The 16,690-nt window shown below is 45.3% G+C and overlaps 1 protein-coding gene across 1 annotated transcript in view; it reads right to left on the reverse strand.

Annotated features, from left to right (window-relative positions):
• LOC135050662 (uridylate-specific endoribonuclease D-like) overlaps positions 1 to 12,041 on the reverse strand; it is a 33,540-nt gene extending 21,499 nt beyond the window's left edge. The window contains exons 1-2 of the mRNA XM_063957084.1: positions 11,972 to 12,041; positions 3,209 to 3,368 (exon numbers count right to left, since the gene is read on the reverse strand). Coding sequence (XP_063813154.1) covers positions 3,209 to 3,368; positions 11,972 to 12,041 — 230 coding nt within the window. The remainder of the gene's footprint in view (positions 1 to 3,208; positions 3,369 to 11,971) is intronic.
• Positions 12,042 to 16,690: the final 4,649 nt, after the last annotated feature.

Consider the following 16,690-nt stretch of genomic DNA (forward strand, 5'->3'; position numbering starts at 1 on the left):
CTAGGGGGATGGTTATGATTAGGGGTTAGCGATATCACTGGAACCACTGTCTGAAAAGTCAGAAGTCATCCCTTACTAATGGACACATATGATTCACTCATAGGGCTTCATCTAATTAGGTGCACATTTGCGAATGCGAGTTGGTTTCATGAAACCTGTAGACTTTGCATGTATGCGCATACCCGAGAAATGTGAGATCCAATAAGAAATGCCTATCTGCGTTACTCACAGTCAGGGTGTGCACATTTTCTACAAAATGTATGAAAGAGAGAACCCCCCAAAAGTGTCAGCTTTGTTAGTAGGACTATATAGAAGGCAGTTACTGGGCATAAGGGAAGTAGGACGCTCTTAAAAAGTGTCAAATGGTTAATTTGTGCATTTTTTTTAAAGCAAAGAATTTTGTTTCACTACAAAGTAAAGAATAAATGCAAAAAAAAAAAAAAATAGATTTAGGGGTAATTTAAGACCACATTTATTTTTTTATTTTTTTTAAATACGCACTTACATTAAATTTGGGGTTTATAGAAAATGAAAAAGTTGATTTTGGTTTAATTTGAGGCCATTTCTTTTATCACCAATAATGACATGTAAATATAGACCCAGTTAAGCTACTTGAATATTTCCAAATTAGTCATTGCGGGCTGGGGGAAAAGTGTGTGTGTGTGTGTGTGTGTGTGTGTGTGTGTGTGTGTGTGTGTGTGTGTGTGTGTGGGGGGGGGGATGTCCAAGGGGTTCTGAAGCAAGACTTAACATTTTCACCTTATATAAAGACTCTCCCTACCTTTTCACACCCTCAGTAGGGTGCACGCATAAAAATGTGAAGTTCCTTTGAAAAAGCAGTGTGAGTTTGGAACTGGATTTCAAGTGCAATTCGCAGTACGAGTTTGCCATGGTAACAGCTTGCAGGATCCATGATTGGAGCCACGTGAGATGGATATTTCACATCGGACGTGGCACATATGTCGACATTCTAAATGTTGAACCTACTACATCTTATAATTTGGAGAACACCATGTGATGATATTACTGCCGGATCCGGTCTTTAGGTCGACAGTATGTAGGTCGACACTGTCTAGGTCAACCACTATTGGTCGACAGTAAGTAGATCGACATGGTTTCTACGTCGACAGGGACTCTAGGTCGACATGAGAAAGGGTCGACATGGGTTTTTCAATTTCTTTTTTTTAATTGTTTAAACTTTTACATACTATACGGTCCACGTGGACTACAATTGGGAACGGTAACCTGTGCCGAGCGCAGCGGTAGCGGAGCGAGGCACCTTGCCCGAAGCATGTGAGGGGACATGGTGCACTAATTAGGGTTCCCGGACACCCAAAAAAGTAAGAAAACTCATGTCAACCTTTTCTCATGTCGACCTAGTACATGTCGACCTAGAGTCCCTGTCGACCTAGGAACTACATTGACCTACTTACTGTCGACTAATAGTGGTCGGCCTAGACACTGTCGACCTAAGTCTAATCTACCTAACATACCACACCCATTACTGCATAGCAAGAATTCAGAACTAAAAAGTTTCCAACATCTACTAAGCAGGTGCACTGCTGCTTCCACAGGTTACAAGGGAACCCCGACTTCTGCACTACAGGCTGGATGTACCTAGCTACATCACTGGTTGGCAATCCTATGCATGACTTACATGATGCATCTTCTCTATAGATACACAATCTTTTTTTATGGGGCCACTCATGAGATCATAGGTGCACTAATTGAGCAAGTTCACAGTGAATCTGCACATCAGGGGTTAATTCCGAGTCAGACGCATAGTGCTGGCATATGCAGACGTCCTTGTCTGTCAGATTTACTATTGTATGCTAATGTACACCTACCTTCAGGCATGCTGTATGCCATTCTCCACCTAATGTTTTTCTGGCCACAGCCACCCCATGCACTTACAACTACCCCAGGCTGGCTATAGGCCACTGACAGTCCCACGAATGCATATTTCCTGTGCGTCTGTACTGTAGCCACCCAGTTGCTGCCCAGAATGATTCAGCCGAGTACAAATAAAACCGTTCGCTCTTGTATCTTCTGTTAAGGCGCGTATGCTTGGTGCAGACATAGGCAGTCTGAGATTGCTTGGTGCAGAAATAGGCAGTCTGAGATTGCTTGGTGCAGACATAGGCAGTCTGAGATTGCTTGGTGCAGAAATAGGCAGTCTGAGATTGCTTGGTGCAGACATAGGCAGTCTGAGATTGCTTGGTGCAGACATAGGCAGTCTGAGATTGCTTGGTGCAGACATAGGCAGTCTGAGATTGCTTGGTGCAGAAATAGGCAGTCTGAGATTGCTTGGTGCAGACATAGGCAGTCTGAGATTGCTTGGTGCAGAAATAGGCAGTCTGAGATTGCTTGGTGCAGAAATAGGCAGTCTGAGATTGCTTGGTGCAGACATAGGCAGTCTGAGATTGCTTGGTGCAGAAATAGGCAGTCTGAGATTGCTTGGTGCAGACATAGGCAGTCTGAGATTGCTTGGTGCAGAAATAGGCAGTCTGAGATTGCTTGGTGCAGAAATAGGCAGTCTGAGATTGCTTGGTGCAGACATAGGTAGCCTGAGATTGCTTCTCACGGTGCATGCGCAGTTTGCAGATAGTCAGGAGAAGTGTCCGCTTTTGGACTTGCTTCCGACCCCCAATGTGCATGATTTTTATTTTTGAAGATGACACGGAACATAACAAAACATTGAGCTTGGTTTTTGCTAAATTAGTTTTTATATAAAACCTTTAGCCATTATACTGTACAGTGGGATTTTCATCTACCACCATAATGTAGGTACCGAATGGAATGTAGTTATGTGACCGGCGGTCAGGAGACATCCCGGCCCCTCAGAATCCCGACAGTCGGCATGCTGACTAGCAGGGACTATTCCCATAACACCCATAGAGTGGGAATAGAACCTGTGGTGATCGCAACTAGCCACTGAGCCCACGGCGTGGCGAGCACAGCGTGCTCACAAAGGGCTTGTTGCGCTCCCCCCCCCCACAGTGCACTACACTTACTGCAAGTTACTGCACTGACCTTCAGCATTATCCCCCCCCCCCCCCCCCCCCCCCCCAACCTTCCCCATTTCTGTCACTGTGTGGAGGTGCCTAGCAAATTACAGATATGATTACTACCCACCAAATACCAAAGAAAATAAAGGGCTTTTGCAACCCAATAATCTTAAAGCATCAGCATGAAGTCATCAGCTTACCTTTGGCTGGCAAAGTCCGTTCCTGAGCTGGTCTGAGAACCTGTCGCCTTATACTGCAGGTTCAGTGTAACATCGCTGGTGCTAGCTTTGTTTACATCCGCGGCATACAACTGTTCAGCCAGATTGGCAATCTCAGTAGCTGTGGCAGCTCGTGCTTGTCCTGTGTTTTCCAGGTTTTCAAAAGCAAAAAGAAAACAAAACAACATTTGACTAAAGCCACCATAGAATTGCAACTTATAATAAATAGTTATCTACAGAGACTGACCTAGGCATGGGAAAACTATGCAAATGCATAAGGCATTTGGAATGCCAAGGGGCACAAGCAGCTTAAGCTGATTATAATGATATGCGGCATGCCTATATTCTGTGTGTGACTGCGGCTGTATATGCATACAAAATGCTACGTTACAGTGTATTCTTGGAAATCACTGTAACGTTTTGTATGCAGATACAGTGGCACACAGAATATAGACATGCCGCATATTATATTAATCAGCAAAAGCTGCTTGTGCATCCTAGCCTCATAGCAATGCAAATAGGATGAATTTTCAGCAAAAAAGGTGCCCGACGTTAGCAGAGCTGGCCTAGAGCTGCCAAATGACTCATGCCAGACATCTCCTGCTGCATGGCGTATTGAGGAAAGATGTATGAGGACACATCTGTATCCAAGCAGAGATCACAGTGTTAGCGGCCGCGTTAGTGCTGTGTACTGGTGGTTTGGTTGTGCAATAGTGTTTGACATGTGTAAGGGGCATTATGTGTGTAATGTGTATAAATGCATTAATAATTTGTGGCATATGTGAAAGGGGCACTATGTGTGTCATTATGTGTATAAGGGCATTAATAATGTGTGGCATATGTGTAAGGAACATTATTTGTGTTGTTATGTGCATAAGGGCATTAATAATGTGTGGCATATGTGAAAGTGACATTGGGGGTCATTCCGAGTTGTTCGCTCGTTATTTTTTTCTCACAACGGAGCGATTAGTCGCTAATGCGCATGCGCAATGTCCGCAGTGCGACTGCGCCAAGTAAATTTGCTATGCAGTTAGGCTTTTTACTCACGGCATTACGAGGTTTTTTCTTCGTTCTGGTGATCGTACTGTGATTGACAGGAAGTGGGTGTTTCTGGGCGGAAACTGGCCGTTTTATGGGAGTGTGTGAAAAAACGCTACCGTTTCTGGGAAAAACGCGGGAGTGGCTGGAGAAACGGAGGAGTGTCTGGGCGAACGCTGGGTGTGTTTGTGACGTCAAACCAGGAACGACAAGCACTGAACTGATCGCAGATGCCGAGTAAGTCTGGAGCTACTCAGAAACTGCACAGTCTTTTCGCAATATTGCGAATCTTTCGTTCGCAATTTTGCTAAGCTAAGATTCACTCCCAGTAGGCGGCGGCTTAGCGTGTGCAAAGCTGCTAAAAGCAGCTTGCGAGCGAACAACTCGGAATGAGGGCCATTATGTGTATAAGGTCATTGATAAAGGTTGGCATAATGTGTAAGGCGCATTACAGTATGTTTATAAGGATATTAATAAGGTGTGTCATATATGTAAGGGGCATTACTGTGTGGTATTATGTGTATAAACGCATTACTAATGTGTGGCATTATTTGTATAAGGTGCTCTACTGTGTGGCATAACGTATAAAAAGGGCACTACTGTGTGGTCTAATGTGAATAAAGATCAATATGGTGTGGTGTAATGTGAATAAGGAGCAATTCAGTGTGATGTAATGTTAATAAGGGGCACTACTGTGAAGAGTAACATATATAAGGTAAAGTGGTACTACTGTGTGATGTAATGTGAATAAGGGACACTATCGCATGATATAATGTGAATAACGTTGCTTGGAGTAATTTGAATGGGGGGTACTATTGTGTGGCCATGCCCCTTCCCTGCAAGAACATGTCCCTTTTTGGGCTGTGCACGGAATGTGCACACTGTTCCTATTTAAAATATAGGGGGTAAGAGCACCAATATGAGGACTACCATGGGTGAAGGGTGATGGTGCTTTGAAAAGGGTGCAGGGTCAGAGGCAGAACTAGCTGTGGTGCTAGGGGGCACCAGCCAATATCTTACCTAGGGCATCATATTGGTTAGGGCCAGCCCTGGTTATCTATATGCAGATCAGTGCTTGTGTCAGTTTCTGTGTGTGTTGAAACCATTTGATGGAGGACACAGGAGGAGCTTGTTTTTTAGTACAATTTAGTTTATGTGTGGAGCTTGTATGTTCTTTCTATGATTTTCTGTGCTTCTTCTGGGTGCTGTGTCTTCCTTCTATTGTGTAAAGACATACTGACAGTTTAATTGGCTTAGGAGGACTAATAGCAAACCAAGAGTACAAGTGTACAAATAAGGGCCCTCATTCCGAGTTGTTCGCTCGCAAGTGAATTTTAGCAGATTTGCTCATGCTAAGCCGCCGCCTACTGGGAGTGAATCTTAGCATCTTAAAATTGCGAACGATGTATTCGCAATATTGCGATTACACACCTCGTAGCAGTTTCTGAGTAGCTTCAGACTTACTCGGCATCTGCGATCATTTCAGTGCTTGTCGTTCCTGGTTTGACGTCACAAACACACCCAGCGTTCGCCCAGACACTCCCCCGTTTCTCCGGCCACTCCTGCGTTTTTTCCGGAAATGGTAGCGTTTTTCCCCACACGCCCATAAAACGGCGTGTTTCCGCCCAGTAACACCCATTTCCTGTCAATCACATTACGATCGCCAGAACGATGAAAATGTCGTGAGTAAAATTCCTAAATGCATAGCAAATTTACTTGGCGCAGTCGCAGTGCGGACATTGCGCATGCGCATTAAGCGGAAAATCGCTGCGATGCGAAGATTTTTACCGAGCGAACAACTCGGAATGAGGGCCAAGGGGCAGAGGAACTGCAGGATGCATATAATTCTGCATGCAGGACAATATATTCAGCATCAGGTCTGAGTTCCTGTAGAAGACTGATATGATTGCAAGTTTCATGGGCTTCAGGGGTAGTCACTGTTGTGCCTATTACTGTCTTAATGTAGAGCGCTGCTGAATATGCTGGTGCCATATATATAAAGGATAATCGTTATGTCGTGGGTTGGAGACTAAGGTGTTGTGACGTGATGTCTATGGATTTTAGAGGAGAGTGATATAGTGACAGCAAATGGGGGATGTAAATTAGCAAATGCATACCTCCCAACTGTCCCGATTTTCGCGGGACATTCCCGTTTTTTTGGGACTGTCCCGCTGTCCACCCGCGGGTCGCAGTGTCCCGCGGTGTGGAAGAGGAAGTTGGGAGGCTCCTGTCTTCGTTGCTCTGCTTAGCAGAGCAGCGGTGAATAGACACTGTGCGCATGCGCACAGCGTCTATTCAGTGAAGACAGGGAGAGGGGGCATTCCAGCGGCTCACAGAGCGCTGGTCATGCCCCCTTTAGTGATGAAAAAACGGGGGCGTGACTCGCGATTGCGGCAGTGCCGCGAGGCCACGCCCCCTTTTGGGTAGGCCACGTCCCCTTTTCGGGTGCGCGCCCGCGTATCGCGTGCAGGAGTCCCTCTTTAAGCAGACAGAATGTTGGGAGGTATGCAAATGTGTGCTGATAGTGGAGAGTTCCTGTGAATATCTGCTGTAAAGGTGGGGGCAGGGCTAACAACTTCTGTTCTAACAACTTTAAAATGCTGGCTATAACAGAAACATGGCTCACACAATCAGACATGGCCTCCCCTGCAGCACTGTCGCACGGGGGCCTCCACTTCACATACACCTCTAGGCCTAGTAACATTAAACCCAAACAATTTCTGGAAGATTTTTCGGCATTGCTCCCTCATTTCTATCCTCTGCCAGCTCCACCATCACCCATCACCATAGGTGTTTTCAATATCGCTATTGGTAGTCTGAAATCTGCTGCTCATGCCTCTCCCAAAGGACTGACTCCTCTATTTATCAAGAAGGTCACTGCCTTGATATTGTATTCACTAGACTAGTCTCAGTTTCTGAATTCACTAACACTCCTTTCCATCTCTCAGATCACACTTATACTGCATGCTCACCTCCATTACTTCAAACTCAATGTCACTGAAGTCCTCCAATTCTCCTCAAACCCACAAAAATATTAATGCTATTAATTTTCAAGACCTTTCCTCCTCTCAGCAACAACTGCTCTCACCTATTTCTGAATTCACTTCTCCTGAGATGGCTGTATCACACCTGAACCAGAATCTAGAAATAGCCTTTGAAGAAGTGGCTCCAGCTAACCATAACACTCCATGCAGGCCTATCAATCGTGGCACTCTAAATGAACTAGACACCTACTAAAACTCTCACACAAAGTTGACCGTAAATGGTGTAAATCTCCTGCTCAAAGCGACTTCCTCACGTATAATGTAAGACTACACACCACTCCTATCGTAAAGCCTTGGACACTGCCAAAAAAACACATTTCCAAACTCTCATCTCTGCTCAAGCCTCTAACCCCAAGTGACTTTTTAATACATTTAAATCACTTCTCAGCCGTTCTTCACCTAACCCACCAGTGACCTGCTCAATTCCCTACCTGAACCCTCTGATGTTTTCTCTTCATTTAATTCCACATATGAAGATGAAGTATCAATACTCTTCTCATCCTCCTACTTTTATACCCTCACAAATAAGTAAAGCTCTGTCTCCTGTGCTCATCCCAACCTTAACTAAAATCCACCATCTGTTTCGCTCTACTGGTATCTTTCCTTTACTGTTCAAGCATACAGTAATTACTCACATTCTGAAAAAACAAATTCTGATCTAAACTCCATCTCAAACTACAGTCCCATCTCTACTCTCTCATGCCCTTCCAAGCTACTTGAGAGACTTGCCTACACTCGCATCACACACTTTCTTAATTCACACAATTTAGTGAACCTACTTCAGTCATGCTTTCATTCCCAAAACTCCACAGAGCCAGCACCGACTAAAGTAGTTAATGATCTGGTCTCTGGTAAGTCAAAAGGCCATTACTCACTTCTTTTTCTTCTAGATCTCTCTGCTACTTTTGACACTGTTGACCACTCTCTTCTCATACAAACACTACAATCCCTAGATCTTCAGGACACAACCCTTTCTTGGTTCTCATCCTACCTATCTAATCTCTCAGTGCCTGCTTCCCTGAATCCACCTCCATCACTACCTCTATCAGTTGGAGTACTGCAAGGCTCAGTCTTAGGCCCTCTACTTTTTTCAATCTATACCACATCTCTTGGCAAACTAATCAGCTCTTTTGGATTTAAGTATCATCTGTATGCAGATGATACTCAAATCAACCTATCCTCCCCTGATTTCTCACCATGTGTATTGGACCATGTCACTGAATGTCTTTCTGCCGTTTTATCTTGGATGCCATCCCCCCACCTCAAACTTACTATTTCCAAAACAGAATTGATTATATTTCCACCGACCAATTGTAGTTACCAAGCTGATCTCTCTATCATTATTGATAACTCAACAATCAACCCTACCCCACAAGCTCGCTGCCTAGGTGTCATTCTTATATTCTCTAAACTAGGGAGGCCAATCCCGGGCCATTTTTTCAATCCCGGGTATTGGGATTGAAAATGGTCAATCCCGAGAATTCCCTGGATTGGCATTTCCCTGTGTGGCCACCCCTCTTGCCCCACCCCACCCACCCCACACACATAACTCACTATACACCGGGCGAACGGGCGGGAAACTTCAGCTGCTCTCTCCCGGTGGCTTGTGATGGTGCAGCGTGACCTCTCACTGCACGTCATGCTGCACTGAGGAGCCGGGAAGAGGAAGCCGGCCAGCGTCTGAGCATACTGAGGACGCTCAACGCTGATCCCTCAATCCCCGGGATTGAATCCCGGCCGTTTTTGGGCCTAAATCCTGGGATCCTGCTGATCCCGAGCCCGGGATTGGCCTCCCTACTCTAAACTGTACTTTGTTCCACACATTCAATCTGTCTCAAAATCATGTTACATACATCGTAAAAACATATCCAACATACGACCATATCTTACACAAGACACTGCAAAAACGCTAATCCATGTTCTCTTATTGGGGTATATTTCCTAGAGTGCGGGTTTTTAGCTATTATATTCTAGTTTTTAGCTATTATATTCTAGAAGGTGCTAGACAAATGTTCAGCAGAATCTGATTGGTTGCTATGGGCAACATCTCCAATTCTAAAACTCGCACTTTAGTAAATATACCCCATTAACTTCCGCATTGATTATTGCAATAGTCATCTTACTTGTCTTACCAAAGAGAAACTCTCACCACTACAATCCATTCTGAATGCAGCTGCAAGGTTACTCCTCCTCGCTAGATGTTCACGGTCTGCGGATCCACTGTCATTACCTGTATTCTACTGTATTCAATATAAAATACGTTTACTCACACACAAGGCCATTAACCAAACTACACCAATGTACATCTCTTCGCTTATCTCAAAATATCTACCAATCGACCTCTTCACTCTTCACAAAATCTACGTCTCTCATCCACACTCATTATTCGCTACAATTCATGATTGCAGGACTTTCTTCATGCTGCACCCACTCTGTGGAATGCCTTCCAATGCACAATAAGACTCTCATCTAGTCTCCAAACCTTCAAACATTCCCTGAAAACTCACATCTTCAAGCAAGCTCAGCAAATTCCGGAACCGCCCACATGACCTTCACAAACTTTCCTATCCAATTACAACCCCACTGTTCAGTCCACACATATCCTCACATATTTTCTCTCTCTTCACTTTCACATCATCCTGACCCCAGGCCAACATTGCTATGTGACCAAATCATACAGCCCACCAGGAACGTCTGCAATCTGGTGGACCATTATGCAATAGATAACACATATCCTTGTGTATCAATGCCTATTTCAGTATAGATTGTAAGCTTGCGTGCAGGGCCTTCCTAACTGTATGACTGTCTGTTATTACACAGTTTTGTTTTATCACTGTTGTTTCCAATTCTAAAGCGCAATAGAATTTGCTGCACTATGTGGGTCATTTCGAGTTGATCGCTCGCTAGCTGTTTTTTGCAGCCGTGCAAATGCATAGTCGTCACCCACAAAGGAGTGTATTTTAGCTTTGCAAGTCTACGATCGCATGTGCAGCCGAGCTCTGCAAAAACATTTTGTGCAGTTTCTGAGTAGCTTTGAACTTGCTCAGCCCTTGCGATCACTTCAGCCTGTACGATCCCGGAATTGACGTCAGACACCCGCCGTGCAAACGTTTGGACACGCCTGCGTATTTCAACCGCTCCCAGAAAATGGTCAGTTGACACCCATAAATGCCTTCTTCCTGCCAATCTCCTTGCGATCGGCTGTGTGCATGGATTCTTTGTTAAATCCATCGCCCAGCAATGATCCGCTTTGTACCCGTACGATGTGCCTGCGCATTGCCGTGCATAAACATGCGCAGTAGTGACCTGATTGCTGCGCTGCGAAAAACGGCAGCATGCGATCAGATCGGAATTACCCCCTATATAGAAAACAGTTAATGAGTAGATAATAAATAAATAAATAGGGACACCTCCTGATAATAGTCCTGATTATAACATGAGAGTTAACAATGTATGTGGGCAAAAGGGGAGGTGCTTATTTATTTAGGGCATGGATTTAGTACATTTTGGAGATTGCTTGGAGCATCTGGGGAATGGCTGGCAAGAACTGGGGAATCGTTGGCGTAGGACAGGTGTATGGTGTGCTGATACATTAATGCATTTCTAGATTTATTTCTTCAGTGTTGTGACTTCTTCAGTGTAGTAACCTATGGGGCAAGGTTGAAGTTGGCAAATTGGCAAGAGGAGTTAAGAATATAGGAGATTATTTACTAAACCTTGGAAAGATATATGATGGATTCAGATGAAATATCAACCAATTACTTTCTACCTGCCATGTTATAGGCTGTGTTTGAAAAATGACAGAAGCTGGTTGGCTGGTACTTTATCTCCGTCCACTTTATCTCTTTATAAGACTTAGTACATAGACCCCATAATGAGGATTAAGGCTGTTATTTAGATTTAATCTGCATTGGATTATATTCTCAAATGTGGAGTACAGAGAAAATAAATGTCTGAATCATGGGTTAGGTATTTAAAGGTAAAGTTTGCTGGTAATGGGTGTGATGAGATGCTTATAATGCACACTCCCTATTTGCATATAAACAATAACATTTATCTGCACATATGCTATGGTATTGCAGTAACTGTGTAGTATGCATTTGCATTACCAGCGGCAATGCTTCCTTGATCAGCACATGGAACACATGTACAGCATATAATAGTAATCCCACATAGAGCCTTCACCGGTATATCTCCATGTACAGACTACTTATTCTGCATGTGGCATGTTTTCTGCTCCTGTACTTAAGAGCAAATAGCTAAATACACAATAAAACCAATACAATTAATCTGTACAATATTGATACTGACATGTTTTAATTAGAAATAACACATTATGTTATATTGTTTATGATGATTAATTAATTCACTAATCATTTCAATAATCTTCATACAACAGTGTACAAGGTATGAACTACTATAATTAATGTCTACAGAGTTAATTTTTCTATTCAACATTATTTTCGTTACTTTGTAAATGGATATAATATGATTTTGGTCACATACAAAATGATAACTAGCACAATAAGATAAAGTTAGATAGTAATCTGCCATACGCTATTTCAATGGATTCTAATTCACTCTGGAATCTAAACCTCTGCCGGTTTACAACATCAAACATTTGCTGCCACTCAGTAAAATAGAAGAAAATAAAGATTCTCACGTGGTTCTGGCAGGACAGCTCCGGAGATCACACATGGCAGGAGCCACAGGAGAGCAAAGATATCCCTCATGGTGTAGTGTATGCTGCACGAGTCCTGTGTACTTCTCCAGATCTACAAGTGTTTTATATAGGCTGCTTCTATCAGTGACCTCGGCGAGCACTCAGGACTAACCTTGTGTTTCTAGCAACCTCTCTGAACTTCAGGTGTTGTGTAACTTTGTAGTAGAACTTGAAATTTAGTTATTTTGCACCGGTTTCTGTACTAAGGGGGTGATTCAGTGCTGATAGTAGATGTAATAAAAATAGAGCACCTGTGATCACAATCTCTGACATATGGGGGGATGCCCAGCACAGGGCTAGTCCGCCACGCATGTCAAGCACTACCCCCTCTCCCCCACCGCAGATGTGCAAAGGTATCGCACAGCGGCAATGCTTTCGCACCTTGCGAGTAGCTCCCTGCCTACGCAGCCAAGCTGCGGTGGCAAGCGGCTACCTGCCATGTTTTGGGTCACCCCAGCAACGGTCTGGAAACTCCTGCGTTGTCCGGATGGCACCCCCCCAACGCCGTTCAAATGCCACCGGAACGCCCCTTCCGTCCTGCGAATGCCTTTGCCTTTCGCATCTCACTGTGTGTGCACGTGCAGTGCGACCGCTGCATGTGCGCATAAGACAATCAGCTTGTGGTCGACATGGTCAAAAGGTCGAAATTACAATGGTCGACACATGAAAGGTCGACATGTTTTACATTTTTTCACGTTTTTTCCTACTTTTCATCCACAGGAACTCTGATTGGGAATTACAACCAGTTGCGAGCGCAGCGGCAGTGGAGCAAGGCACCTTGCCCGAAACATAGCGAGCCATGCAAGGGGATGCGGTACACTAAATTGGGTTCCACATGCTGGAATGAAAAAATAAGATTTTAAACCTACCGGTAAATCTTTTTCTCGTAGTCCGTAGAGGATGCTGGGGACTCCGTAAGGACTATGGGGAATAGACGGGCTCCACAGGAGACATGGGCACTAAAAAGAACTTTAGGTATGGGTGTGCACTGGCTCCTCCCTCTATGCCCCTCCTCCAGACCTCAGTTAGAGAAACTGTGCCCAGAGGAGATGGACAGTACGAGGAAAGGATTTTGTAAATCCAAAGGCAAGATTCATACCAGCCACACCATTCACACCGTATAACATGGGATATACGAACCAGTCAACAGTATGAAACAAAACCAGTATCAGTCCAAAACTGATCCAACTGAAACATAACCCTTATGTAAGCAACAACTATATACAAGTCCTGCAGGATGCTGACTGACAGGGACGGGCACCCAGCATCCTCTACGGACTACGAGAAAAAGATTTACCGGTAGGTTTAAAATCTTATTTTCTCTTACGTCCTAGAGGATGCTGGGGACTCCGTAAGGACCATGAGGATTATACCAAAGCTCCAAAACGGGCGGGAGAGTGCGGACTACTCTGCAGCACCGAATGAGCAAACATTAGGTCCTCATCGGCCAGGGTATCAAACTTGTAGAATTTTGCAAATGTGTTTGAACCCGACCAAGTCGCGGCTCGGCAAAGTTGTAATGCCGAGACGCCCCGGGTAGCCGCCCAAGAAGAGCCCACCTTCCTAGTGGAATGGGCCTAAGCCGAATTCGGTAACGGCAATCCAGCCGTAGAATGAGCCTGCTGAATCGTGTTACAGATCCAGCGAGCAATAGTCTGTTTAGACGCAGGAGCACCAACCTTGTTGGCTGCATACAGGATAAACAGAGCCTCTGTTTTCCTAACCCGAGCCGTTCTGGCCACATCAATTTTCAATGCCCTGACCACATCTAGGGACTCGGAATCCTCCACGTCCCTTGTAGCCACAGGCACCACAATAGGTTGGTTCATATGAAAAGAAGAAACCACCTTTGGCAAAAATTGGGGACGAGTCCGCAACTCAGCTCTATCCACAGGTAAAATCAGATAAGGGCTTTTGTGAGACAAAGCCGCCAACTCTGAAACTCGCCGTGCCGAAGCCAAGGCCAATAACATGACCACTTTCCAAGTAAGATACTTCAATTCAACTGTTTGAAGCGGTTCAAACCAGTGAGACTTAAGGAATCGTAAGACCACGTTAAGGTCCCATGGTGCCACTGGAGGCACAAAAGGAGGCTGGATATGCAGCACCCCTTTCACGAAAGTCTGGACTTCTGGAAGAGAAGCCAATTCCTTTTGAAAGAAAATGGATAAGGCCGAAATCTGAACCTTAATGGAGCCTAACTTTAGGCCCAAATTCACTCCTGTTTGCAGGAAGTGGAGAAAACGGCCCAGATGGAACTCTTCCGGAGGAGCAGTCATGGCTTCGCACCAAGACACATACTTCCTCCAGATACGGTGATAATGTTTCGATGTCACCACCTTCCTAGCCTTTATCAGGGTAGGAATGACCTCCTCCCGAATGCCCTTCTCCGCTAGGATCCTGCTAGGATCCTGGTTCAACTGCCCTTAATTCCAGAATGTTGATGTGTAGACAAGCCTCCTGGCTTGACCACAGACCCTGAAAGTTTCTTCCCTGTGTGACTGCTCCCCATCCTCGGAGACTCACGTCCGTGGTCACCAGAACCCAGTCCTGGATTCCGAACCTGCGACCCTCTAGAAGGTGAGCACTCTGCAGCCACCACAGGAGAGATACCCTGGCCCTAAGGGACAGGCAGATCATCTGATGAATCTGTAGATGTGACCCGGACCACTTGTCCAGAAGGTCCCACTGAAAGGTTCTTGCATGGAACCTGCCGAATGGAATGGCCTCGTAAGACGCCACCATTTCCCCCAGCACTCGTGTGCAGTGATGTACCGACACCCTGTCTGGCTTCAACAGGTCCCTGACCAAGTCCCGCAGTTCCTAGGCCTTTTCCGTCGGGAGAAAGACCCTCCTTTGTTCCGTGTCCAGAATCATGCCTAAGAAAGGCAATCTGGTTGTTGGAACTACAGTAACTGTGACTTTGGCAGGTTTAGAATCCAACCGTGTTGTTGTAACACCCTCAGGGAGAGTGATACTTTGACCAGCAACAGGAGATCATCCAAGTATGGGATAATTGTGACCCCCTGCTTGTGCAGGAGCACCATCATCTCCGCCATTAATTTGGTAAAAATTCTTGGGGCCGTGGACAGCCCAAACGGCAATGTCTGAAATTGGCAGTAACAATCCTCCACCACAAATCTCAGGAACGCCTGATGAGGTTGATAAATGGGGACATGAAGGTATGCATCCTTTATGCCTAGAGACACCATATAATCTCCCCCTTCCAGACTTGCAATGACCGCCCTGAGCGACTCCATCTTGAACTTGAACCTCTTTAAGTATAGGTTTAAGGATTTTAAATTTAGAATGGGTCTGACCGAACCGTCCGGTTTCGGGACCACAAACAGGGTTGAGTAATAGCCCATCCCCTGCTGCAGCAGGGGAACCTTGACCACCACTTGTTGGAGACACAATTTTTGAATTGCTGCCAAAACTACCTCCCTCTCTAGGGAAGAAGTCGGCAGTGCCGATTTGAAAAACCGGCGAGGAGGCACCTCTTCGAATTCCAGCTTGTACCCCTGGGAAACAATGTCTATTGCCCAGGGATCCACCTGAGAGTGAACCCAGACTTGGCTGAAAAGATGAAGACGTGCCCCCACTGGAGCGGACTCCCCCAGCGGAGCCCCAGCGTCATGCAGTGTATTTAGTAGAAGCCGGGGAGGACTTCTGTTCCTGGGAACTGGCTGTAGCTGGCAGCTTTTTCCCCTTGCCCTTACCTCTGGCAAGAAAGGAAGATCCCCGAGCTCTCTTGGATTTATGCGGCCGAAAGGACTGCATCTGATAATGTGGCTCTTTCTTAGGCTGTGAGGAAACATAAGGTAAAAAAGTTGATTTACCAGCAGTAGCTGTGGAAACTAGGTCCGCGAGACCTTCCCCAAACAACTCCTAATCCTTGTACGTCAAAACCTCCATATGCCGTTTTGAGTCGGCATCACCCGACCACTGTTGCGTCCACAGTGCCCACCTGGTAGAAATCGCCATAGCGTTTGCTCTGGACCCCAGTATGCCTATATCCCTTTGAGCCTCCCTCATATAAAGGACCGCATCCTTAATATGTCCCAGGGTCAATAAAATAGTTTCCTTATCCATCGTATCCATATCAGCAGATAAGGTATCGGTCCACGCTAGTACAGCGCTACAAACCCAAGCCGACGCTATCGCCCGTCTGAGTAATGTACCGGTATGTGTGTAAATTGACTTCAAGGTAGTTTCCTGCTTGCGGTCAACAGGATCCCTGAGGGCCACTGTATCCTGAGACGGCAGCGCCACCTTTTTGGAAAGGCGCGTCAACGCCTTGTCCACCCTTGGGGAGGTTTCCCACCGTATCCTGTCCTTGATAGGAAAAGGATACGCCATAAGAATCCTTTTGGGAATCTGCAGCTTCTTATCTGGAGTTTCCCAAGCACTTTCAAATAACTCATTTAATTCAAAAGAAGGTGGAAAAGTAACCTCAGGCTTCTTTTCTTTAAACATGTGGAACTTAGGATTCGGCACCGTGGGGTCATCTATAATATGCAGCACATCCTTTATAGCAATAATCATATAATGGATACTCTTTGCCAATTTTGGCTGCAACCTCGCATCATCATAATCGACACTAGAGTCAGACTCTGTGTCGGTATCTGTGTCAACTAACTGAGAAAGTGGACACTTTTG

Source organism: Pseudophryne corroboree, chromosome 2 (genome assembly GCF_028390025.1).
Source record: "Pseudophryne corroboree isolate aPseCor3 chromosome 2, aPseCor3.hap2, whole genome shotgun sequence".
Lineage (NCBI taxonomy): Eukaryota > Metazoa > Chordata > Amphibia > Anura > Myobatrachidae > Pseudophryne > Pseudophryne corroboree.